At 38.3% G+C, this 24,747-nt stretch overlaps 1 protein-coding gene across 3 annotated transcripts in view; it reads left to right on the forward strand.

The window, feature by feature from the left end:
• Positions 1–24,747, forward strand: part of SV2B (synaptic vesicle glycoprotein 2B) — a 212,228-nt gene that overhangs the window by 162,643 nt on the left and 24,838 nt on the right. For all 3 annotated transcript variants that reach the window (XM_036734687.1, XM_036734688.1, XM_036734689.1), the window contains 4 exons: positions 9,398–9,578; positions 11,114–11,265; positions 17,899–18,032; positions 19,626–19,715. In XM_036734687.1, coding sequence (XP_036590582.1) covers positions 9,398–9,578; positions 11,114–11,265; positions 17,899–18,032; positions 19,626–19,715 — 557 coding nt within the window. The remainder of the gene's footprint in view (positions 1–9,397; positions 9,579–11,113; positions 11,266–17,898; positions 18,033–19,625; positions 19,716–24,747) is intronic.

Genomic DNA, 24,747 nt, shown 5'->3' on the forward strand with positions numbered 1-24,747 from the left:
TTTGAAATGGAAGTCTGAAGTATAAGTCCTTTAACCTTCAGGTTTACTCATCATGGGGAAAATTATACTTATACTACCTGCCTCATAGAGCTGCTGTGAGGATTAAATGAGAAAAGGTGGGAGGCAGCATGAAGCATGGTCCTGGCAGTTAGATGGCTCAGTGGATTAAGTGTGGGGCCTGGAGTCAAGAAGACTTATCTTCCTGAGGTCCAGTCCAGCTGCAGATACTTACTAGCTGTGTGACCCTGGACAAGTCACTTACCCTTGTTTGCCTCAGTTTCCTCATCTGTAAAATCAGTTGGAGAGGGAAATGGCAAACCACTCCAGTATCTTTGCCAAGAAAATCCCAGATGGGATCATGAAGAGTTGGACACAACTGAACAACAGCAAGGACAATGAGGATCTACGTTGACTGACCCTGTACTGTTTGCCATTTTTATGAATCTTGGTTCAGCCTGCTCATCTAGCTTACCCAGGGTCACACAGCTGGTAGCTGTTAGAGACAGGAATCAAAGCTAAGTCTTTTAGACTCCAAGTCTAGAACTCTATCTGCTCTACCACACTGACTCCCAATGTTGCCCTCAGGGACAACTGCAATCTGTAAGAAGGTTTGCCTCTGTAGAAAATTTCCCTAGACCAGGGGTTCTTAATGGACTCCCTCCCAACATAGGAAAAGGTTCAGGAGGTCCACGAACTTGAATGGAAAAAGATTATATCTTTATTTTCATTTTCCTCTAAATGAAATTCAGCATTTCCTTTAAATGTTATTCTGAAAAAGGGATCTATAGAAGTCGCTAGACTGCCATAGAGTCCATCACACAAAAAACTTAAGAATTGCTGCCCTAAAATGCCCTGATTTTTGAGTTTTTAAAATTTCTTAATAGTTTTTCTGTCTCCTCCCTTGTTGCCACACTATTGGGTATCACTTATATTGCTGTCAGTGTACCTACCTCTAGCAGCCTCTCCAAATTCTGTGTCTAATTTTCTTATTTTTATCTTTTATAATCTAGAGAACCATATCACTTAAGGTTGTTAGCAATGGGTGCAAATTAACATTAAATAGCTTCAGCAAGGACCAGAGCTTTTGATGTATGAATAAAGTACAATGTGCCTTAGCACATTGTTTTTTTTTTTTTGACATCTCTTTTGTATACTCAGAGCTCTGTTTTTGCTTACCTCCTCATTTTTGACAGTATTCTGGATAGCTGAGGTTGGCCGATAAATTGCCTCTGGATTAATGAGACATCATTGTGTAAAACTGCTGAGTCCGATACTCTAAATTGATTTCCTATTCATCAGCCATAAGAGCTGGACAGCCGTCCTTTGGAGATTTGTGAGGATCAAAGGTCTCTGCAGGTCTGAGGAGAGGCAACTGTCTTCCCCGGTCTGGTGTCAGAATACTGTGATAAAAAATGTGGAAAATCATTAAAATCGAAGGAGAAAGGCCAGGCATATGAAGACGAAAGGCTGTAGTGTTCTAGCAGACCAGGATCATTTGATTTGTTTGCTTTTAAGAGCTGAGCACCTGCCAGCTTGGGTTATTCCTCAGAAAACAAATAGCCTTGGCCAATCATTCATTTAAACCACAGAATAGTAATGTGGGTTCAGTCATAGTCTAACCAGCTTGCTGATTATACATCTATCTGGGTGCCATGGGTTTCAGGCAAAACCAGGCCTTTGAAAATCCATTTCCAAACAGGGACAGAGAATCTATCAAACCTCCGACTCCAGAGATGCTAATGTCATATTGCACGACTGGAAAACTGCGATTGAACACAGAATGTGATACATAGACACACACGTCATTCAGTTGGAGACAACATAGGCTGCTATGCAGCCATACAAATAACCTGATTAAGTTTTAACATTGTAACCTTCCATTTGCAGTAATATGCATCAAGAAAGTGCCTTGGGAAAGCAGTGCATCTAGAATTTATAAACCAACCCCGTTTACATATATTGTAGAAAAGAGGCATGAGATTTCCTTTAATTTGCTTCTCCCTACTCTCCCCCTACCCCTGGATTTAGTCAAATAATCCTCCCCTAATTCCTAACTCATCAGTAGTTGAGTTGAGCACAATGGAAAAAATATGCAACAGGTTTGGCTTTTGAACCAGAGGAGGTGTGACATAATGGATGGATGCCTGAGTTTGGAAGCAGGGAGCTTCAAATCCCATCTCTTTTTTTAACCTTCTTTCTTAAAAAAATTAACCTATGCAGCTTTGTACAAATCATCTTGGGTATTTCTCATCTGAAAAAGGAGACTGTTGAGTTAGATAGTTTCTAAGGTCCCTTCCAAAAATCCTGGGGATTTTTTCGGTTTCCTCGCCAAATACACATCTGTGATTTTATCAGTGTAGGGAGCACCAAGTGATGCATTTCATCTACCAATGCAGATTAGTTATTGGGTACACTGAGAGGTTAAGCCACTTCCCTGCATCACATAGTAGCCTGTGTCACGGACAGAATTTGAACTCGTACCTTTCTGATTTTATGGATGGCTATTTTCTATTAACTGTCACACTACCTCATTACTTTAGATTGGTGGGAGTTGGTAACAACTATCCTTCCAGCTTCTTCATCCACATGATTTTAGAGCTGGAGAGGACATTAGAAACCGTCTAGTCCGACACTTCTGTTTGACAGATGAGCAGATGTAGCTCAGAGAGATTAACTTGTCTAAGGTCCCACACCTACCTAGTGGCACAACTATAATTAGTATCTATATCATATGATTCCAAGGTCCATGTTTCTTCCCACCATACTGTGTTTCCTCTGATTAGTGCCATCATTTCATTTTATAGATAATGAAAATGAGACCAAGAGAGGTTCTATGCCTTTACCAGAATTACACAGCTGCTTATTAGCTGTAACCCAAGTCACCTATTAGTTCAGTGCTATTTCTGAGATATTAGCCTGTGTCTTTTACCAGTTGATGCCGTCCCTCTGCTGAAGAAAATCTGGTGTGTCGTTGTTAACTGTTCAGGACATCTGAAGGCATTTAGATGGGAGTCGGTGGCCTGAAGTGGTGAGCTTCTATCACTTACCCAATCACTGAGTCTTTCTCACTTTGACAGCTATTGATCTGTGATCTGACTGATACTCTCATCTCAGAGATTCTACTTGGCTCAGTACTGCTGTGGGCATGGCAAACCATGTTTGCAGAAAGTCTGTGAGCGTTTAAAAACCAGCCTGTTTGCTGGACTATTTTCAATATAATTATATAGAGTAGTTAGAAAATCAGAACTGAAATCTATATGTCAAATCTATATGTCAGTCCAGCGGGTGGTAACTGGGAAATATATAGATAAATCTAAACACCTATAAGAATTAGTAGTTTGTGGATGGGATGGAAGGGAAATATGGCTGCTACTGATCTAATTTCAGACCCTGAGTGGAGATTTGCTTAGAGACTTAATTTGAAAATCCAGAAGCAAGAAGAAAAATAAAGTCTCCTACTTGCTCAGCAGTCTCCATGCTGGTCAATTCCTAGTTGCTCTGTTCTTTCCTCTCTATAATTATAGCTCATTTTGATCAATCTCTCCACTCCCTATGGATCACTCAGGCACTCTAGTGTTCCTTTTTCTGTGTTTAATCAGAATATATTCTCTTCAGTGAAATCCCCGAAACCCCATAATTTTCCTATCTATACTCATTCTCTCTGTAGCAACATCGATGATACACCATTAAATATACTCCTTATGTGTTTAAATGGCAATATGAGCACCTACTATGTACAGGGCTCTAAAGGGTATAGAGAGGAGTAAGACAGGATTCCCAGCCGCGACAAGCTTACAATTTGGTTAACCCTTTAGCTGATCCAATGAGCCAAGAATCTTCACATCTACCGTGGTAAGCTGTTGTCGAATTTTCAAAGTATTCCCCAAATACCAGATTACAAGTAGAGCAGGTACCCACCCTGTCCCAGTTGCTTAGTCTTATATGTCAGTGCGCTGATGAGCTATGGCCTCAGACAGTGAGGAGAAAGGGACAGGATAGATGGTTTGTTGGAAGGATTAGCCATATCTCAAAATGAATTCTGTTCTAAAATAATATGAAGGAAATGGTTTGGCCTAGATCGGAGTGGGGAACCTGGTAGTCTTGAGGCCACATGTGGCCCTCTAGGTCCTCAAGTGTGGCCCTTTGATGGAATCCAAACAGTCAAAAATGCCTCACTTGAGGACCTAGAGGGCCACATGTGGCCTCGAGGCTGTCAGGTTCCTCACCCCTGGACTAAGCTGTTAACGCCTTATTTCTCTGATTGAGGTTTGTCTAGTTCTGATTCATTCATGATGTTATTTTTTTGACTGGGGGATTGGGAAGGAGACGGTGGAGAGATTGGCTGTGTCTATTTGATGCCAAAACATCTGGCCAATTCAGTCTAAGATTCATTTAAACCAGTCACTTGAGGCCATATTGGAAAAAAAAATCTAGATGAATGACTGAATTCTGACCCAATTGATGCTATTCACACCATAATAATAGCTGACCCTTATACGGTGCTTTAAGGTTTACTGAGCACCTCACATACATTATCTTGAGTCTCGTAACAACTGTGAGGCAGGTATTATAGGTGGTATTGTCCCCCATTCTATAGACAAGGAAGCCTCAGAGAGATTAAATGACTTGCTCCTGGCCATAAAACTAGAATTAGAAGCAGGGTTTGAACCTAGGACTTTGTGACCCTAAGGCTAACACTGTCAGCTGTGCCATGCATGCTACCTTCTTACCCTATGGACATGGACAGAGTTACAGCATGAAACAGTGGAAGGTGGTGCTGGATCTGGAGTCAAACCCAGTGGTGCTGGGTTTGGATCCCAGCTCTGCCACGACTGCCTTTGGCTCCTTGGGCAAATTACTTTTCTAGGCCTCTATTTCCTCTTGACAAAATGGAGCCAATCACTTCAAAGGTCTCTTCCAGCTTTAAATCTACGATTTATTTGAAAGCAAGAGGAACTCTTTGAAAGAGGCATAACGATCTTAGAATCAGGAAGACCTGAGTTCAAATCCTATTTCAGATACTTATTGCCTAGACAAATGAGTCTAGAAAAGTGACATAACTTTTCTCAGCCTCAGTTTTCCCATCTGTCAAATGGGGATAATAATAGTCCCTTCATCACAGGGATGCTGGAAGGATCAAATGTAAAGTGCTTCATGAACCTTTAAATTATATATAAATGCTAGTTATTAATTATTATTATTTTCATCTTAGCATGCATTGATTTCTACTCCATTTCCTTTTAATCTATAACGTGATAAATCTTTCTTGAATCATGTAGATGCTAGTTTTTTTTTTTTTTGCCTACAACCCTATGGCTTAATGAAATGGGAAACTTTGGGCTTTGTTTTTCTATCTAAAGGTTTCTGCAAGGAGAGCGGTTTAATTTGGTTTGATTCAGCTCAGCTTAGGTCAGTTCAAATATATCCTCTGTGTGTCCCTTGGGTATTGTTCCCAGACATTACCCTGGTGGTGGGACAGTAGCCTTGTGTATTTCATGAATGTGTGCAGGAATATTAGAAGTGGAACTCAGGTTCAGCATTTCATCGTTTCTCTGATTGGAGGGGAGAAACTGAAATGTTTGTGGAAGGCTTTTTCTCTTCTTTCATGAATCTCCTTGGGCTACCTTGTCACATCCTACACAACTGGGTAGAGAAAAATCAGTCAGCGTGTTTTAGAGCTCTCCCATACTGAAAGGGAGATGTGGAACTACAAATAAACCAAACCAAAACAAAAGACAAACAGGCAAGGAGCTGCAGTGGTTTAAATTTTGCCTAATTAGCTGACTACAGTGTAACTAAATCCAGGAAATTTCAGAAATGCCAGCTTCTACTTCCCAAAGGATTAAAAAACATCGTCAATATCTACATTGTATGGAGGATAAAATTATTAAATGCATATTATTATTTTGTGAATTTAACCCCTAGACCTTTCAAGAGTCACATAAACCTAGTAAAAATAAGCATTACCTAGATCTGGAAAATAACACTTCTATCCAACTACCTCCAGGGAAACAGCGAAAGAATGGAATATGTATACGAAGACAGTCAGGTGAATGAGTTATCACATATTTTTCCCCTCGAAGATGATCCTGAGCAGAATGGTGGGTGTATCAAAAACACAATACTTAGGAGGATACTAGGATTCTTGATGAAGTTAGTATGATGTTAGTTCTAGGATGGTGGGACATAAATTTGGGACAACTCAAGGAATCCAGGTGTCCACTACAGCTTTGAATTGCTCTCCAACTAGAGGCCCTGCTGACAGCTCCTTGGGATTCGGGAGTAGAGACTTAGGCTGTGCCAGACTTGTTTACAGCCATGCATTGTGATGTCTACTTACCTGGATGGTGTATGGAAGAAGGAATGGATTTGAAGTCAGGAGAGCCTCCCACCTCAATATACGCTTGTCATTCCCTAGCCACATCATTCTATGTTCTGTTTCTGTGACTCTGCAAGGCTGTCCCTCAGGCCTGGAATCCATCTCCAGACTTAGCTCAAGTGCAATCTCCTACAGGAGACTTCTTATGATTCTTCCCATTCTTAGTGCCCCCCCCCAAGCCCCAGCAAATCCCTAAAATTACTTTGTATTTTCTTTTTTGTAGTTTTGCATTTACTTATGTAGAATATTTATGTCCTATGTTAGATATGTCTACATGGGTTGTCTAAATGTTTAGACTTGAAGCTAGCCGGTGGCATGGATTTGGAATTTGCCCTAACCCTCTTCAAGCAAGGCTTTGATTTTTGCCTTCAAGAGGGCAGGAGAAAGATCATAGTTGGATGTTTGGCCTTTTCTTTGCCTATATCTAAGAAAGGTATTGGACTAGATTAATATCTATCTGATTCACGAATATTGCTAGTACAATAGATTTGGAACAAAAGTTGCTTTCATGGTCACTTTTAAAGGAGGAGGGTAGCCCCAAGCTTAACCTGCCAGCTTGATTCTTTCCTATAAAAAAAGACCATCACAAATTGCATGTAAGTGAATAAATTCATCTATCTAAGCAAACTGAAATTAGAGGAGTTATATAGGTTAGAACATGCCAGAAAACATGCCAGAGTGAATGAGCTCTTTAGATGGGAGATGAAAGCTCAGCTTAAACCAAAAGGGAAGGGCCAATTTCACCCAAAAGAAAGGTTTCTTTTCTCTGCTCCTCTCCCCTCCCCTCACCTTCCGTCCACTCCTCCTCTTACTCTCCTTCTCCTTCTTCTCTTCTCCCTCTCCCTCCTTCCCTCTCTCTCTCTCTCTCTCTCCCTCTCTCCCTCCCTCCCTCCCTCTCCCTCTCTCTCTCTCTCTCTCTCTCTCTCTCTCTCTCTCTCTCTCTCTCTCATCTGTAGGGAGGGAAACTAGAAATCAGGGACATATTGAGGAGGTGGCTTCCCCTACATTACTATACCTTTCCAAATCTTTCCTTGTGTCTCTCCTGAAGAGTACTTGGCACCATACATGTCTCTTCTAAAAAAACAAAAGACCTGACACCAATCCCTCCTCTGATGTTGGTACTCAGTCTCACATCAAGCTCAGCATTCTCTCTGCCAATCTGGAGTCATATCTCCTTCCCCATACCATACACAGCAGCAAACAAAACGTAAAAGCCTGATTATACTCAGCTGTGCATCTGTTTTTTCCTCCTAGTAGAATATGAGCTCTGCAAATATAAGGTTTGCTCTCCATTTTGCCTTTGTATTCCCAGCATCTAGGAATAGTGCTGTACTTAATGCCTGATGAACTGAATTGAATTTATATTTTTTAGTTATATGAACATAGGCAAGTTCTTTGACCTTCCTGAGCCTCAGGCTCTTACCCTCGAAAAATAGGGAGCTTTTCAAACCTTAAACTACTTAAAAAGTGTAGTTATTATCAGATGGAAATATTGATTGATGGAATACTTTACTACTTATTTGGTTAATTGTATAAAGGTCACCTATGACTGTAGGAAGCTCAGCCATCTGGCAGCTGTCTTAGCACAATATAATTGTATTATTACAAGTGTTCAGAAAATAACTTTACGAGGTGATTTTAAGAAATGAACTTAATTATGAGGCAAGTAATTGTTTTACATGTTTAGACTTGTTGCTACTTTTCCGTGTCATCTAAAAGATTCAGTCATTAGACGTAGCCTTATACATACTCTTTTTATATGATCTATTTTTGTCTCTCCTGGCTCCCAGAAATCTGAGAAATAAAAACATTTTAGCAAAACCAATAGACAGAGCCACTGTCTGACTGCATATTCTATATTCATAGCCCTCTATCTGTCCACTGAGAGTAAGATTTGTTTCACAGTCACTTCCCTAGGAAGAAGGTTGCTCATCACAATAAACCAAAGTTCAACTGTCTTATATTGTTAGTTTCATTTATATTTTCACATTCATTGTGTTTGTTGGTCTGGTTCTGCTGACTTTTATTCTGCATCAGTTCCCCATCATATTTGTCATTTTTTAGGATGGAGTAGTAATCCATTACACTTCTTTGCCACAGTTTGTTCACCCATTTTCCAATTAATGGGTTCCTGTTTCATTTTTAGTTTTTGCCACCATAAAATGCTGTTATGAAACTTTTAGTATATACTGAGCCTTTCACCTCCCCTGGATATATATGGTCAGCAGCAGAATGGCTGGGTCAAAGGATATAAATAGGCTATTGATTTTTCTTACACAATGCCAAATTGTTATATAGAATGGTTGAACAAATTCATAGTCCTACGTTGGCCATTTTATCTTTTATCATCTTTGCGACTCAGAGTGATTGTATTTTGCATTTCTCTTATGAGTAAGAGTATTCTTTCATATAGTTGTTGATAGTTTTCCAATTTTTTTTGAAAACTGTTCATATCCTTTTACCGTTTATCAGGTAGAGAATGACATTGGTACTTTGCTAGCCTATCCATCACTTTGAAATACTTTGTTGACTTAAATAAACTCTCTATAACCATTTCAATAAAATGGAAATATATTCCTTTGAGGGGAACATTTAAGGATAGAGCCACATGATGGAAGTTCTCTGGGGGTCTTTTTTGACTGGGAAAGGAGCCATTAAAAAACAAAGGTATTTCAAATTGCAAACATTTAGAGCATGTCTACTAGCCACAAGATATTCATAAATGTTTACTATACATAGTGTTATGTGTAGTAACTTATCCTTGTTCATTTACTGTTTACATAATTCTACTGAGGCCTTATATTCATAGAACAAATTTATTAGTTTACAAAGTATTTTCTTTCCTTAGATCATATATGTTAATGATGCTGCGATTTGCGGGAGGAGAAATATGATGGCTGTTCTCCATTCTAAAATATGTTCCATTATGTATGAAGAACACTTTGAATATTCCTAATATTTCTCTCTTTCTCTGTGTTACTTTTTCTGTTGCCCTCTCTCCTCCCTCCCCTCTCACAGGGCTGATAGTCTACCTTGGAATGATGGCCGGAGCCTTCATCTGGGGTGGCCTGGCAGATAAGCTTGGGAGGAAGAAAGTCCTTGGCATGTCTCTTGCAATCAATGCCTCCTTTGCATCCCTCTCCTCTTTTGTGCAGGGCTATGGCTTCTTCCTCTTCTGCCGCCTTATCTCTGGTATAGGGTATGTATAGTAGGAGCATAAGACACACCACTCTGAGTCAAACCAGTGGTCCAAACCAGTGGCTCTGGAGTCAGAGAACTGGGTTCAAATTCTACTTCTGATCTACCTGTGTGACCTCGGGCAAGTTTCTTAACTTCCCAGACCCTCAGTTTCCTCATTTGTCAAAGAAGGAGACTGGACTAGGAGTCTTCTGAGGTCTCTTCCAATTCCAGATCTATGATCTTTTTGTGGCCTTCTCCTGCAAGCTTCCCCAGTGACTTGTGGGAGGGGCTATATACTGTGATCTATCCAGATGAGTGTTCTGTCTCTGTAGATCTTGAGTATTGGGAGAGTTGGGATACAGTGATAATAGACATGCAGCCCTTTATCTCTTCTCTAAGAATTAGATGAATGAAGTAAGAAATCCCTTGTCAAAATGCATTCTAGGATTTCTATCAGGGAAGAGATGAGATGGTAGTATATTTGGAATAAAGCCTCATATTTTAGAATAAAGCTTAGAAATAAAATGTTCATAACATGAACACAAACTGGACACTTTCAATTAAATTCACATTTATTAGTCAATTTGCTATGCCAGATACTGTTGATTCTAAGACTTACATAAGACTTTGCCTGTTCTCCTGGACCTTATAGTCTAACAGAGTTATGAGTTAGTGAGTTGGGCATTTTTGACATGAAAGAAAGATGAGGTCTGATCAAAGTAGCAAACAATAGTGAGTTCAAAAAACTGAAGATCAAACAATTATACCTCCCCCTCTTAACAGAGAATGAATGGGTTCGGGATATTGAATGAGATAGATATTCTTATACATGGGTATTGTGTTGATTTGTTTTGCTGAACTTTACATATTTGTTATAAGGGGAGGTTTCTCTGAAGACAGATTGGTTGGTAGTGATAGTTGTACAAAAAATACCATCAAGGACATTTGGAAATACCAAGAAAGATAGCTGGAAGCCGCTTAAATTAAAGTAATAAACAATCCAGTATGTTAGTCTCTGTATAGTTCTTCAAACTAAGAAGAAGAAAATGAAAAAAAAATTGGCCTCAAGATCATAGTATCACACCTAAGATATAGGAGTAAATTGGGTGCTTAAATTAAATTAAATTAAATTGGTTTGTCTCAATCAGAAGGACTCCAACCACCATAAAGAAAATTCCTTGCTTGAATATAATGAATATAATGAAATAAGGCTTCTGAGCTTCTTGCTTGAAATTGCCCCCTGGGTTTATCAAAATGCTTCTAGTTGTTTTATTTTTATTCATCATATGTTCTAGTCTTACTAACTAGTCAATTCACCTTAACTCCTTAGCTTTGTCTTAGTTTAACCAGGCTGACCAGCCAACTTCTTAATGAAATGTAGTTCCTCCATTTTATTTTACAAGTATACTTCCCAGGCTCTGCAGTTCTGTCACCTCTCAACATGACACACTATCTGGATATGTAAGGGGGTGGCTTAGTAGTAGATGACACTTGTTACCTTCCCTTTTCTATACACACCTTGATTCTTCCTCTTTGGTATTTTCTCCCCCTCAGGATTGGGGGGTCCCTCCCCATTGTATTTGCCTATTTCTCTGAATTCTTATCTCGTGAGAAGAGGGGAGAACACCTCAGTTGGCTCTGCATGTTCTGGATGATTGGAGGAATTTATGCTTCAGCAATGGCCTGGACTATTATTCCACACTATGGTAAGTGCTCTAGACTCAAGGTATTCATCTCATGGATGTGTTCTCAATAGTGTTAATACCTATATCCAAATATCCTCTTCTTCCTTTCTCCTGTTCTTGAAACATTTCCTTAGACATGGTTTTGGGATGCCTCTCTTTTATTTTAAAATCCTTGTGATCCTCCTGAAACAACACGATATTCCAAAATAAAAGTCTGCCTAGAAATTATGCAAGTTTTCCCTCTCTCCCTCCCATTGGTTATTATGAATATTTTAAAGAGGCAATAGAATGAAATGATGGGTATATTTCATAGCTCATAGAGCTGGAGGGGCTAAAGAGTTCATATAGTCTAGTTACTGCACCTGTAGAAAAGGTATTTTTATTCTTACATTATAGTTGTGTGAAGAAACACATGGAACCATGGTATGCGTATCTCCCCTGCATTAGCATAGGTCAGTTCACAGAAGTATATAGGTATGGGGAAAGACTACCTAAGGCAGAGTCTCCTAATTGGTTTCTGTGCTTCCAATTTCTTCTCTCTCCAATCCATCTTTCATGTAGCAGCCAAAATAACGTTCCTGATTCACAGGTCACATACCATTTTAGGGTTTTATGTCAGTAATTACATTTCTGGGTAGAAAAGTTTATTGAAAAGCAGTCTACTAGAACTGATGGTTTAAAGACTGACCACGGTGGTTATGATGAGATGAAAACACATGAGCAATGATTTTAGTGAAGTTTAGGAGTGGTGACGTGGGACCTGAAACAGGGCTCATATTGGTGACCACCCCCAGTGGAAAAGTACAAGAGTGGAAGTGGGAATAGTAGGGAGTAGATGTACATGAGAAACTTTGTAAATGTAAAATCAATAGGACTTGGCAACTGACTAGGCATAAGAAATAAGGAAGAAAGAAGAATAAAAGGTAACATCAAGGTTTTAAACACTAGAGACTAAGTGAGTGATAGTGTCATTGGCAAAAAGAGTAGAACCAGAAGTAGTAATGGTTTTTTTGAGGAAGATAATAAATCCAATTTGAGGCATGTGCAATTGAGATTTTGATGGTATGTCCAGAAGGTAAGAAGTTGGGAATGCTGGTTTGAAGTGTGGGGTAGAATTCTGTAAATACCAGTTGGAGGATTCATCTGTGTAGTGGTATTACTTGGAGCCACAGAGCTAATTACTTTGCCATTATACAAAAGAAATAGTACTAAATTAAGAATTAAAATTTCAAATTCTGCTTTACTAGTTTGACCTTGGTTAAGTCATTAATATTTCTGAGCCTTTAAGTCCTAATCTTTAAAATGAGGAAAGATTGGACTAGATGGGGGTGGGGAGATTGCACCTCTGAGGTCCTAATTCAAAATTTATAATCCTGATTTACCAACTCTTCTCCATTTGGATCTTCTTTGATAGTATCTCTGAACCGATGGGAGCTATATATGAAGGAAATCTGGTCTAGGAAAATCATGGGATTTTCTGTCTAAAACAGAAACTGTGTGTTTACATAGGCAGAATAGAGTGAAGAATAGAACAGTTTATCAGCTATTTCCAGTGATGTAGACAGTCAATATGAATATTTTGTTTGAAAATTCCAGCTTTCCTTAAGGATGGACTCTGTAGTTTTTACCTAATTTTTTCTATTATCTAGCATTTTTTTGATTATCCATTTTTCGGTTTTGTTTTCCTATGCTTGTATCGCCTAGTCAGAAATAGTTTGAAAAAATTCCTGATTTTTATCCTGATATTCTTCCTTGTCTCCCTCCTCTTTAATATTATCCCATCAAAGTTGATATTTACAAATGAATCACAACTAAATTAAAGAGTACTTTTCTTGGGGCAGGGGAATTAGAAATGTAAATTGCATCTAGAACAAACAGGAGTGGTGTGACCATGAGCAAGCCATTTAATCTCTCTTGGCCTCAGTTTCCTCATCTGTAATCTGAGTGGGGTGGTAGGCCTATGAAAAATTCAGTTCAAAAATTCTATGAATTCATACTTAAAAAGTAGAGAGTTGGGGGAGTTATCAATATCATTTTTAACCTTCAGACAATTTTGTCACAAGTAGGCAAATAATTGATGTAGATATAGACTTGAATTATCAAAATAATTTCCTACATTTTGTTGTATGTACAAATGTAGATTAAGTAGCTAAGTGTCAAGATACAGATCTTAAGCAGTCCAATTAGAAGCATATTTATAGGATTATCTGGGATTCTGTGCTATTAGAAAGCCACAGTAACTGGTTTAAGGTCTTTCAAAATTGGGGTGGTCAGTACATAAAACTTAACCAGAAATGCATAATATTATTTTATAGTTGTAGATTTGTATAGACTCTGTATTTTTTAGTTCATTGCAAAATTTTCTTAAAGATCTTTAAAGTAAGACCAACATACCTGCAAGCCACTAAGTTCTCTTAGCTCCTAGTTGTCAGGTGGTTGGTTGTTGTCCTTCATGCTCCAAGAGAACCAAGGTGACATCGCTGTGCTGGGGTCAAGGTACAGTGTGTCTGACTGTGACTGATCAGACCAGTACATGCTCAAAAGGTTCTGCCACAAGTTGGGCACAAATAATCCGTATGAACATTTGGATTGGAGATGTCTCTAAATTTGCACATCTCCTGTTTATTTTGAGCTACTGAAATTCTGCTTAGAGCTGGAAGGTGTGTTACAGGTCATTTAGGCCAAAGCCTCTGTTTTACAGATGATAAAATTTTTTATTCCTTCAAGTCACCAGAAATTTGGAGGAGGCTGTATAACTGCTCACATTTACAAAGTACTTCCAAACTTATAAAGCTCTTTCCTCACAAACATTCTGAGGTAGGCTAGTGCAAGTTTCTTCCCATTTTGCAGAGGAAGAAACTAAAACTCAGAAAAAATTAAGTGACTTTCACAGGATTGCACAGCTGATAATTGCCAGAGCCTGGATTCAAACCCAGATCACTCCTGACTCCTTATCCAGTGCTCTTTAGATCTGTGAAGCTAATGATTTTTTTAGTACATATTAATCATGTATGATGCCTTAGTATTTGTATATTAGTACTTTTATTGTATGATGCCTTATGTTTTACAACATACTTTCATGTGAATTATCTCATTTGATTGTCATAAAAACCCATCAGGGAGGCCTGGTAGGTATTAATATTATCATTTTATAGATGAAAAATCTAAGGTTATATGGATTATGTAATCTCCCCATGTTTACACAGCTGGTAAATAGTAGAACTGAGATTAAAACTCAGATCTCATTGCCGGTCCTCATTTCACAATAGCATAGTACCCCAACGTGACAGATTGTTGCTAGAAAGGTGGGATCCCATAGACTAAGCTAGTAGGCAAGGTATTAACATACAATGTTAGGAAATTTAAGCAGGCTGCTTAGTCTAGTCTCCTTTCCATTATGCTTGAAATAGATATTGTTTCCACTATGAATCAAATGGGCCAAATTTGATGATGTTTCATAATATCCATCTCTAAAGTGTAACACATTTCTGCTATTGTTGGTGATTCCACTGTTTCTCATAAAGCAAGGAGATATGGGGAATTGACTAATCAGACTGCTTTTCTGGGCAGTTTGAAGAATCAATATTATTACTGTTTTAAGGATATTTTAAGGATACAAAGGTAAACAAAGGTCTGACAATCATGAGTTTGGGTGACACTGTGACTAAGGGGAGGGGCGTATTTTGCCCTGGGGGAGTGATTCTTCCTTCCTTCCATGACAGTTCTCATGGAATTCCACCAGGCTCATGTTGTTTTGCTCCACTCCCAAAGTTTCCTCTCTTCTTTTTGGACTTTCCTTCACTTCTCACTCTTCCTGGATATAGGAGGTTGGAGATCATTGGCTATCCTGTAGTAGCTAGAACTAGATTCTCTAGAGGGTGAACTACCTCCTTTCCCCTACACAACACAGCTTTATCTTACTAGAATCAACTTTTCTCTGCATTATTTTGCCCTCTGCCTTCCATCTTCCCCAACCTACCCCTAAACTGAATTTTTTTTTCTGGGTGCCAAAACTCCTAGTTATGGCCCAGCTGAAACCCCAAGAAGGAAAACTGATCATCTCAAAAGGTTTTCCTGGTAACCTCCTCAGTTTTTTAGGTCTAAGCAAGCTCCTTAAGGGAAGAAATTGTCTTTTATATTTGTATTCTCAACATCTACCACAGATTGGTTGATTAGGCTGATTGACAAAAATGAGGCAGTTGGACTAGCAGATATCCCGGGGCCCTTCCTTCTCTAATATTCTGCAGTTCTATGATTCATACTCACAGTTCTGGAAAATCTGAGTATCTATTATGAGAGATTAATTCCTGTTTGAGCCAGAAACACCAGCTGTTTGTGAAATCCTGATGGAGAAAAGTAGGGCAGCTTCAAAGAACATGAAATTGAACAATGTCGCCTTTTGAAAAACTCCCCATCCAGAAATATGTATTACTCCAAATGTTGGGAAGCAGCCCTCCATTAGAGTTATTTGAATGCCTCAGAGGTCTGGCCAGTGAATGAGACAAACTCAGATTATTGAAAGGGAAGTAACCATAGAGGGATGAGAGAGTAATGAAGCCGGGATAAAACATGTGCGTTTGTTAGAAACAATAGCAACAACAGGCAGAAATCTCCATTGGGCAGTTTTTCTAAGTTCTGGAGCTGGAGAGGCTGCCTGTGTTTCGTCGGCCACGTAGCAGAGTTGGAGGCCCGGAGGAATTTTGAACAACTTCTCTTTTGACTTTGCCAGATTAATTTTAGGGGATTCGTTAAGGAAGTATAAGCACGGCTTTGGTCATTGCCTGTTGTTCTACTGCCCCTGCTGGGAGAATGGAAAGGTTTTTAAATTAAAATGAAATCAAGAAACTGAGGAGTCCAAACCTGAGGGAGAAGGGAAGTTTGGTTCTGAAGGAATGAATTGAAAAGTTGGTCTTCTCTATTGAGGTGGCCAGCTCTATTTTAAATAGCTGCTGTCTAGTAGTTTCTTTTCCCCCAACTGGAAGACTCTCTGACCTCTTGCATCAAACGAGCAGCAAATAAGCCAACTAAGCAGCCGTAACAGCAGTGGACAAAGAATGTATTTGTTGTGTCTGTTATGTGCGGGGTGCTGTGTCAGGCATGGAGAGCATAAAAGATACGGTCCCTGTCCTTACGGGAACTTTGATAAAATGAATTTTGGCTATAATAATAGCTGACTCTTTATAGAGGGCCATAATAATAATAACTGATTCATTGTATAGGTTGTCTGGAAGGCCTTAGTGCAGGTTTAGGCTATTTTAAAGCTTACAGCTTTAAGCTACATTAAAGCTTAAAACTGAACTAAGACTTTTGGGACACCCTATATAATGTTTTGAGGGTTGCAAAACAGTTTATGTACATATCTCGATTGAGCCTTGCAAGAATCCTTTGGGGGTAAGTGCTGTAGGCATTTTTATTCTCATTTTATAGGATAAGAAACTAAAATTCATAGAAGTTAAGTGACTTGCCCATGGATTCATACTATTAGTAAATGTCAGTGGTAAGGGTTTGAACCCAGGTTTTCCTGCCTCCAGGTTCAGCATGCCATATACTATACCACTCTGCTTCTTTATAAAGCAAACAGATCCTAAAAAAACAAAGTTATAAACTCAAAAGCAATGGGAATTTTCTTTTAATATAAAAACCAGAATTTATCCAAATGACTATTATCCCTTTCAAAGGAGTCATCTCCCAAGACTAGATAATGTCATTTACATATGGCTTTAAGGTTTGCAAAGTGCTTTACATATGTTAATTCATTTGCTCCTCATAACCCTGTGAGGTAGGTGTTGTTATTATCCACATTTTACAAATGAAGAAACTGAGGCTGAGAGAGGGTTATGTGGCTTGCCCAAGGTCACACTTCTGGTAAGTGTCTGAGGCAGGATATGAACTTGGGTGTTACTGACTTCAAGCCCTATACTCAATCCACTGAACCGCTTAGCTGCTGTATACTTATTTATAGAATGCTTCCAGCAACTTATAGATTCTTAGGGGGTCAGACAAGATCTGTAGCATCATCTCGGCCATCCTCCTCATTTGATGTGGGAGGAAACTGAGATGCCAAGTCTAACATGAGCTTCTCAAAGTCACTCAGCAAGTCAGAGACAGAGATTGGACTGGAGCCCATGTATCTGCTTTCTAGCCCAGCACCCTTTCCAATGTCTTATGCCACTCAAAATGCCTTTGAAACATGTCTTCTGCAGCTGCCTTCTGTGCTGGTGAATAAGCCAGACAAGAAAAACAATCTTTCATAGCTATACCTCATTTTTGACCAAAAAAAAATATTACCTAGCTTCATCCAGTAGATCATGCTTTCCACTAGAAGTGACTTTGAATGACTTTTGTTTGTTATTTAAAAACATCGAGTATATCTTTAGGGGACAGATATGGCATTCCTCATCTGCTGCACCAAAGGGATAAGGGATCTTATGGCAATTCCTAAAAAGTTGTTCCCCCATATATTTTGAGAAATGGGAGCATTTTTGGAATAAATTTGTAGCTTCTCCAGGAAATCACCGCGGTGGGGACATTACACATTTGTATGTCCAGGTTTCAGTGTATTTGCTAACATTTTAATTTAATTACCTTATAAGCATAGCTTCTTTAGCAGGGCAGATAATCCAGAGAGAAATGTGTCCTGGTGTTTTATTACAGGTTGGGGCTTCAGTATGGGGACCAACTATCATTTCCACAGCTGGAGGGTGTTTGTGATTGTCTGTGCTCTTCCATGCATGGCATCAATGATTGCCCTGAAATTCATGCCGGAGAGTCCACGTTTTCTATTGGAGGTAAGTTAGCATGTTCCAAAATAATATTTCATGGTGAATTCAATAAACAACCAACCAAAGGACTGGGTGACTTTGTTTTCACACTTCTAGGAGTCTATATCTTTTCTTTCCTTTACTTCCTAGACTCTGGTGAAACACCCACATCCTTAAGTTTGGGCTGGTTCCTAGTTTTTAATGACTGTATTTTCAAATGTTTTTCTCTTCTAGCAGTTTACTTCTTGAATGCCAAGAAAGATGCAACATCTTGGGACTTTTGGGACTTATCTTTGGGACTTCTTCACATTGACTTATAAATTAGCTTCACCTAGCCTACTATTCTTGCTAGGGAGCCTCTAGCATCATGCAGCTTATTAGGGACCAGGAGGAAATCAAAGAATAAACGAAATTTTTTTTTTATTAAACCAAAGACAGCAGAAGGCACTAAAGAGCAACCTAAAGCAATGTTGGGAGGATGGACTGTCTCTCCTATTTCTGGTGCTTGGCACATTGTGAGCGAAAAAGACGTTTAGAGTAATCGTCTCTTTGCTTCTTTGCTGTAAAGCACAAAACGGTAATTAACAATTCTGAGAACTAGGGGTTCCCATGAGAGGAGAGTAATGTTCTAAGAGGGAGCAAAGAAAAGAAATGCAGAATATACGGTCAATGCTACTAGCATGAAAGGCAATGAGAACTACAGACATAGGAGACTTTGATGGTTTCACATGGCCCCTGTGGCAAAAATCTCCCTGAATGCTTAAGCCTTAATGTCTGACCTGAATCTGACATACATGACTTGAGAGAATAAGGATGATAGGTAAAGGAGGAAAGAAAAAAGAATAAGACTTAGAAGGCTAGAAGACCTTAGAGAAAAAGACTGTCACAGAAGGATTTAAAGATATTTCTAATGGATTATCATTATTAAAAGAAATTAATTCATAGCGAATGGTGATGATGGTGTTTAACATTTATACTTCAGAGCTAATTACCAAAAACATAGATTATTTTATTGTTTTCAGTATCACTTCCACTGGTACAGGTCATAACAATTTAACAAATATCTTTTAATGCAGGGTACTGTTATATGCAGTCTTTCTACATCTAGACGGTCTTTATGAATTGCTATGGTGAAAAAAACCCCAAGGAACCAAAACCTCATCACCTTCTGAAAATAAATCGCTTGACATTTAGCTGGGCTGGTGACAGATATACATCTGCCATTGGGCTTATAACTCAAAGCTTTTCCAGCTTGTCAGGAAATGACGGAGTTCTTATTCCTCTGACATAAGCTTTGTGAATCATGTTTGATCACCATGCAATGAACAGATTAGGACTTGGGTGCAGGATACTTCATAATGAAAACATCATTCCCATTTTACAGATGAGATTAAAAGGGAAATGTCATTAAGACTTGAGTGAGTCTCAATGACTGATGAAAAGAAAATCAAGCCTAGAAGGTGCCAAACATCACCATAGCTTAGGAGGACTTTTCCTTTCTAAGAAGCAGAAAGCATAATGAGAGAGACATCCTCTCAAGATAGTTAAATGAGGCAAAATGAATGGAGATTGTGACAGTTAGCAGTTGATTTGGAATAATCTTTCCCTTGACTTTTCCAGATGGGTAAACATGATGAAGCCTGGATGATTCTCAAGCATGTACATGATACCAATATGCGGGCCAAGGGGGCACCTGAGAAAGTATTCACAGTAAGTATGTAACTACCTTCAGGAAGCCAACTATGACTCTTTTAAAACAGGTATTTTATGCATTAAAATAATAGACTTCTCCAACAAGCAATCCACCCAAACAATGCCTTCTATTTTCCCCCCTCAACGATCGGTTTTCATTACTTCCATCAACTTCTACTTCAAAACTTACCTCCTCTAAGAGGTGATATCTGAACACACTGACCTTTTTACTATCCTTTGCTCTTTTGGGACTTTTGCTTCCAATCTAGATCATAAATTTTTTCCATGTTCTGACACTTTATGAAATTGTTCTGAAATTTTTTGTTTATATATTTGAGTTTTCTCACTTAGAATATAAGCTCTTTGAAGAAGAGCATAGCATCTTCCATTTATTTATGTCACATTCTAATATACAGTGCTAAACATACAACAGTTATTTGCTAAATAATTTAGTGGATATAAGTTTTTAGGAAAAGTTATTCTTAAATCAATCCAAATGGACCTATCTTGTTTTAAAAGAGTTTTAGGTTACTTGTTTTTCCTTGACAACCCTTTGCAGTGTAAGGAGTACTCATATTTCAAAAGATGACATCCTTCCTGTTAACCTTGATGCTTCTATATTCTAATGGCAAATGTGATACTCTTTATGTGAGGACTAGCATCATTAATTTTTTTTCTTTTTCATTACTGATTTTCAACATTAAAAATTGTTCTGAATTTTCTTGCTCCAGCCCCACCCTAACACACCCTCTGAGAAAGCATGTAATATGTTATCAATTATACATGTGAAATCATGCAGAATATTTCTCTATTAGCACTTTTGCAAAAAGCAAGAAAAATAAAGTGAGAAAGCTTTATTTCAATTTTTCACCCAGAGTTGATCAGTATTTTTACCTGGAGGTATATACCATTTTCCATTATGAGTGCTTTGAAATTGTCTTGGATTATTATATTCATCAGAGTAGCTAAGTGTTTCACAGTTGATCATCATTATGGTATTGCTGTGTACAATAATCTCCTACTTCTGCTAAGCTCACTTTGCATCAGTTTGAGTAAGTGTTTCCTCATTTTTCTGAAACCATTCCCCTGGTCATTTCTTATAGCATAATAATGCTCCATTATGATTATATGCCACAATTTGTTTAGCCATTCCCATTCATGGGCATCCTCTCCATTTCTAATTCTTTACCACCACAAAAGAGCCGCTATAAATATTTTCTTTTTTTTCTTTCATCTCTTTGGGATACAGACCTCATACTGGTTTTGCTGGGTCAAAGGATATTCACAGATTTATAGTCCTGTGGGCATAGTTCCAGATTGTTCTCTAGAATGGTTGAACCAGTTCAAAATTCCACCAGCAATTCGTTGGTGTACTTATTTTCCCTCATCCTTTCAGCATTTTCCATTGATAGGTGTGGGGTGGTACCTTGGAGTTGTTTTAATTTGCATTTCTCTAATCAATAATAATTTAGAACATTTTTTTCATATGCTCATAGATAACTTTGATTTCTTCTTCTGAAAACTACCTGTTCGTATCCTTTGACAATTTATCAATTGGGGAATGACTCTTATTTTTATTCGACTCAGTGTATATATGAGAAAAGAGGCCTTTATGAGAGGAATTTGAATAATTTTTAAAAATATTACTTCACTGTCTTTTTTAGTTTTCCAGTTTCTTTTAATTAGGTCTGTTTTTATTTTACTTTGTCTGAGATCATGACTGCTACTCCTGCCTTTCTTTTTTACTTCAGCCAAAGTATAATATATTCTATTCCAAAACTCTATTTTAACTCTGTATGTGTTGTTCCATTTCAAGTGTTTCTCATGTAAACAACATATTATTGGATTCTTGTTTTTAATCATTCTGCTCTCTGCTTCCACTTTATGAGTGAGCTCTATCCATTCAGATATGATTATTGTGTATTTCTTTCCATCACATTTTCTTCCATTTATCTTTTCTTCTCTTTCACTTTATCCTATCCCTCTTCAAAAGTTTGTTTTGCTTCTGACCACTGCCTCCCTTAATCTACCCTCCCTTTTATCACCTCCCTTCTTTCTCTTACCCCCTTCCTTTGCTGTTTCCTTGTTTGGAAAAAGATATTTTTTATACCCGATTGACTATGTGTGTATATGCATACATATATGTGTGTGTGTGTGTATGTGTATATATATATATATATATATGTATACAGGCATATGTAGATATATCTTCTTCCCTCTTTGGACCAATTCTGTTGAGAGTGAGGTTCAAACGTTGCCTGTCATGTCCCTATTTCCTCCTTTATTGTAAAACCTCTTCCTTGCACACCTCTTTTATGTGAGATAATTTCCCTTATCCTACCCCTCCCTTTCCCTTTCTTCCTGTTCATCCTTTTCTCATTCCATTTTTTGAGAGGTAATCCCAACATAATCAGCTCATATCTATGCCCTCTGTTTATGAAGACTGCTTCTTACTGCCCTAATAATGATAAAGTTCTGTATCATCTGTATCTGATCATGTACGTGTATCATCTTCCCATATAGGAATATAAACAGTTTAACTTTATTGAGTCTCTTGTGATTTCTCTTTCATGTTTACCTTTTTGTACTTCTCTTGAGACTTGTGTTTGAATGTCAGATTTTTTATTCAGCTTTAGTCTTTTCATTAGGAATTTCAAAATCCTCCATTTCATTAAATATCTATTCCCGTCCCCTCTCCCCAAAGGATTATTCTCAGTTTTGCTGTGTAGGTGATTCTTGGTTGTAATCCTAGCTCCTTTGCCTTCTGCAATATCGTATTTTAAGCCCTCTGATCCTTTAATGAGGAAGCTGTTAAATCTTGTATTATCCTGACTGTGGCCCCACGATATTTGAATTGTTTCTTTCTGGCTGCTTGCAATAGTTTCTCCTTGACCTGAGGGATCTGGAATTTCCTCGGAGTTTTCATTTTGGGGATCTCTTTTAGTAGGTAATATTTTACCCTCTGATCTAAGATATTGGGGAAGTTTTCCTTTACAATTTCTTGAAAGATGGAGTCTAGGTTATTTTTTTGATCATGGCTTTTCGGTAGTACAATACTTCTTAAATTATCTCTGTTCAATCTATTTTTCAGGTCAATTGTTCTTCCAATGAAACATTTCACATTTTCATCTATTTTTTTTCACTCTTTTGACTTTGTTTTATTGTTTCTTAATGTCTCAAGGAGTTGTTAGCTTCCACTTACCTGAGTCTAATTTTTAAGGAATTATTTTCTTCAATGAGCTTTTGTATCTTTTTTCCCCATCTGGCCAATTCTGCTTTTTGAGAAGTTATTTTCTTCAGTGAATTTTTGTACCTCCTTTTCCATTTGTCCTATTTTGCTTTTTAAGAAATTTTTTTCTTCAGTATATTTTTATGTGTCTTTTCACAGGCCAATTTTATTTTTTTGAGGTGTTATTTTCTTCAGTAATTTTTGTGCCTCTTTTTTACCAAGTTGGTAATTCTTTTTCATAATTTTCTTGCATCACTCTCATTTCTTTTTCAAGCTGTTCTCCAATACCTTTATCACTTTCTTTAACTTTTCCAGCAATTCTCATTAGGCTTTTGTTCAATTAGCATTTTTCTTTGAGGGTTTGGGTGTAGCTGTTTTCACGTTGTTGTCTTCTTGGTTTTCTGTGCCACTGTAGTAGATTTTTATGGTCAAATTCTTTTTTCCAGATTTTTTCAGCCTATTTCTTGACTTAGAATTTTATGTTAAAATTGAACTCTGCTCCCTTGGGGGATGGGGAAGCACTGTTCCAAACTTCAGGCTTTTCCATGCCACTGTTTTTATCACTAGCCTTGGTGGTCTGTGAGTTTTAGGTGCTTCCAACATGATGTGATCCAAGGAGAGGTATGGTCACTGCTTTCCTGGTCTGCACTTCGGTGTCAACCCAGGAAGGGCCTCTGCTCCCTTGTAGCCACAAATACTAGTGTTTCTCCTAACTAGGGCCGCTGCTCTCCTGCAGCCTTAAGGGCTAGTGCTTCTCTCTGCCTTGGAATTGTTACCAGGCTCCCTTGTGACCCATCACATGCATTCTTTTCCACCCTGGAATTTCAACCCAGAACTGCTTATAGACAATAGAGATGCCCCTCGGCACCAGCTGCACCCAGTGCCCGCAAAGGGTCCCTTGTAATCTCTTTCTGACCAGTTGTCTGAACCCCTTTTTACCTCTGGGCTCAGAACTCCTGAAGGTGGTGCTGTCTTTTATTACATGAGCTCTAGGCCAGCCTCCATGTGACCTTTCCTGTTGACCTATGAAGTTGTCTTAGGCTGGAAAAATGTCTCAGCCTGACCTTTTGTTGGCTCTGCCACTCGTTTGAGGCATTATTTTAACATTATTTGGAGGAGAATTTTGGGATAGTTTGCCCGGGTGGCTGCCTCTAATCCACCATCTTGGCTCTGCCCCTCTAGCATTATTTATTTTAGCAATGGGCACATATCCTAAGTGGGTTTAGGGCTAGGCAGATAGGAGGCAGAAAAAGCATTGGGTGGAAGACTGAAATCTTTTAGCAAATTGACTTTAAACTACCATGTATACAAATAATAATTGCTAGTGTCTAGGTAGCTTTTAAGGTTTGCAAAATGCTTTAGAAATAATGTCTCATTTTATCCTCATAGCAACCATGGGAAGTGGGTTCTATTATTATTCCCATTTTATAGGTGAGGAGACTGAGGTTGAGGGATATTAAAAGCTTTGTTAAATGAGTTAAGTTGAGAAAGTCCTTGAGCACAACTTCTGCCTTCAGATGTATCTACACACACACACACACACACACACACACATACACACACACACACAGGAGCAATTATGTTTACTCTTCTTTTGATTGTTCGTTATGCATCACTTCATATAAGAAAGTATTAGTTTTCTGAATATAATTATATAGCCTATTTTCTGCTGTGAACTTCCTGTAAGTGAATTTATATAATTTATTAGAAAAAGAGTCACGGGGCAGATCAAAATTCCAGCATCTATCAGAGTCGTGATTAGGATGAATTGTATCTGAGGGTGTGCTTCCTTTCCATGGTGTTCTTCTGTCTCACCGCTTC

The sequence above is a fragment of the Trichosurus vulpecula genome, chromosome 8 (genome assembly GCF_011100635.1).
Source record: "Trichosurus vulpecula isolate mTriVul1 chromosome 8, mTriVul1.pri, whole genome shotgun sequence".
Lineage (NCBI taxonomy): Eukaryota > Metazoa > Chordata > Mammalia > Diprotodontia > Phalangeridae > Trichosurus > Trichosurus vulpecula.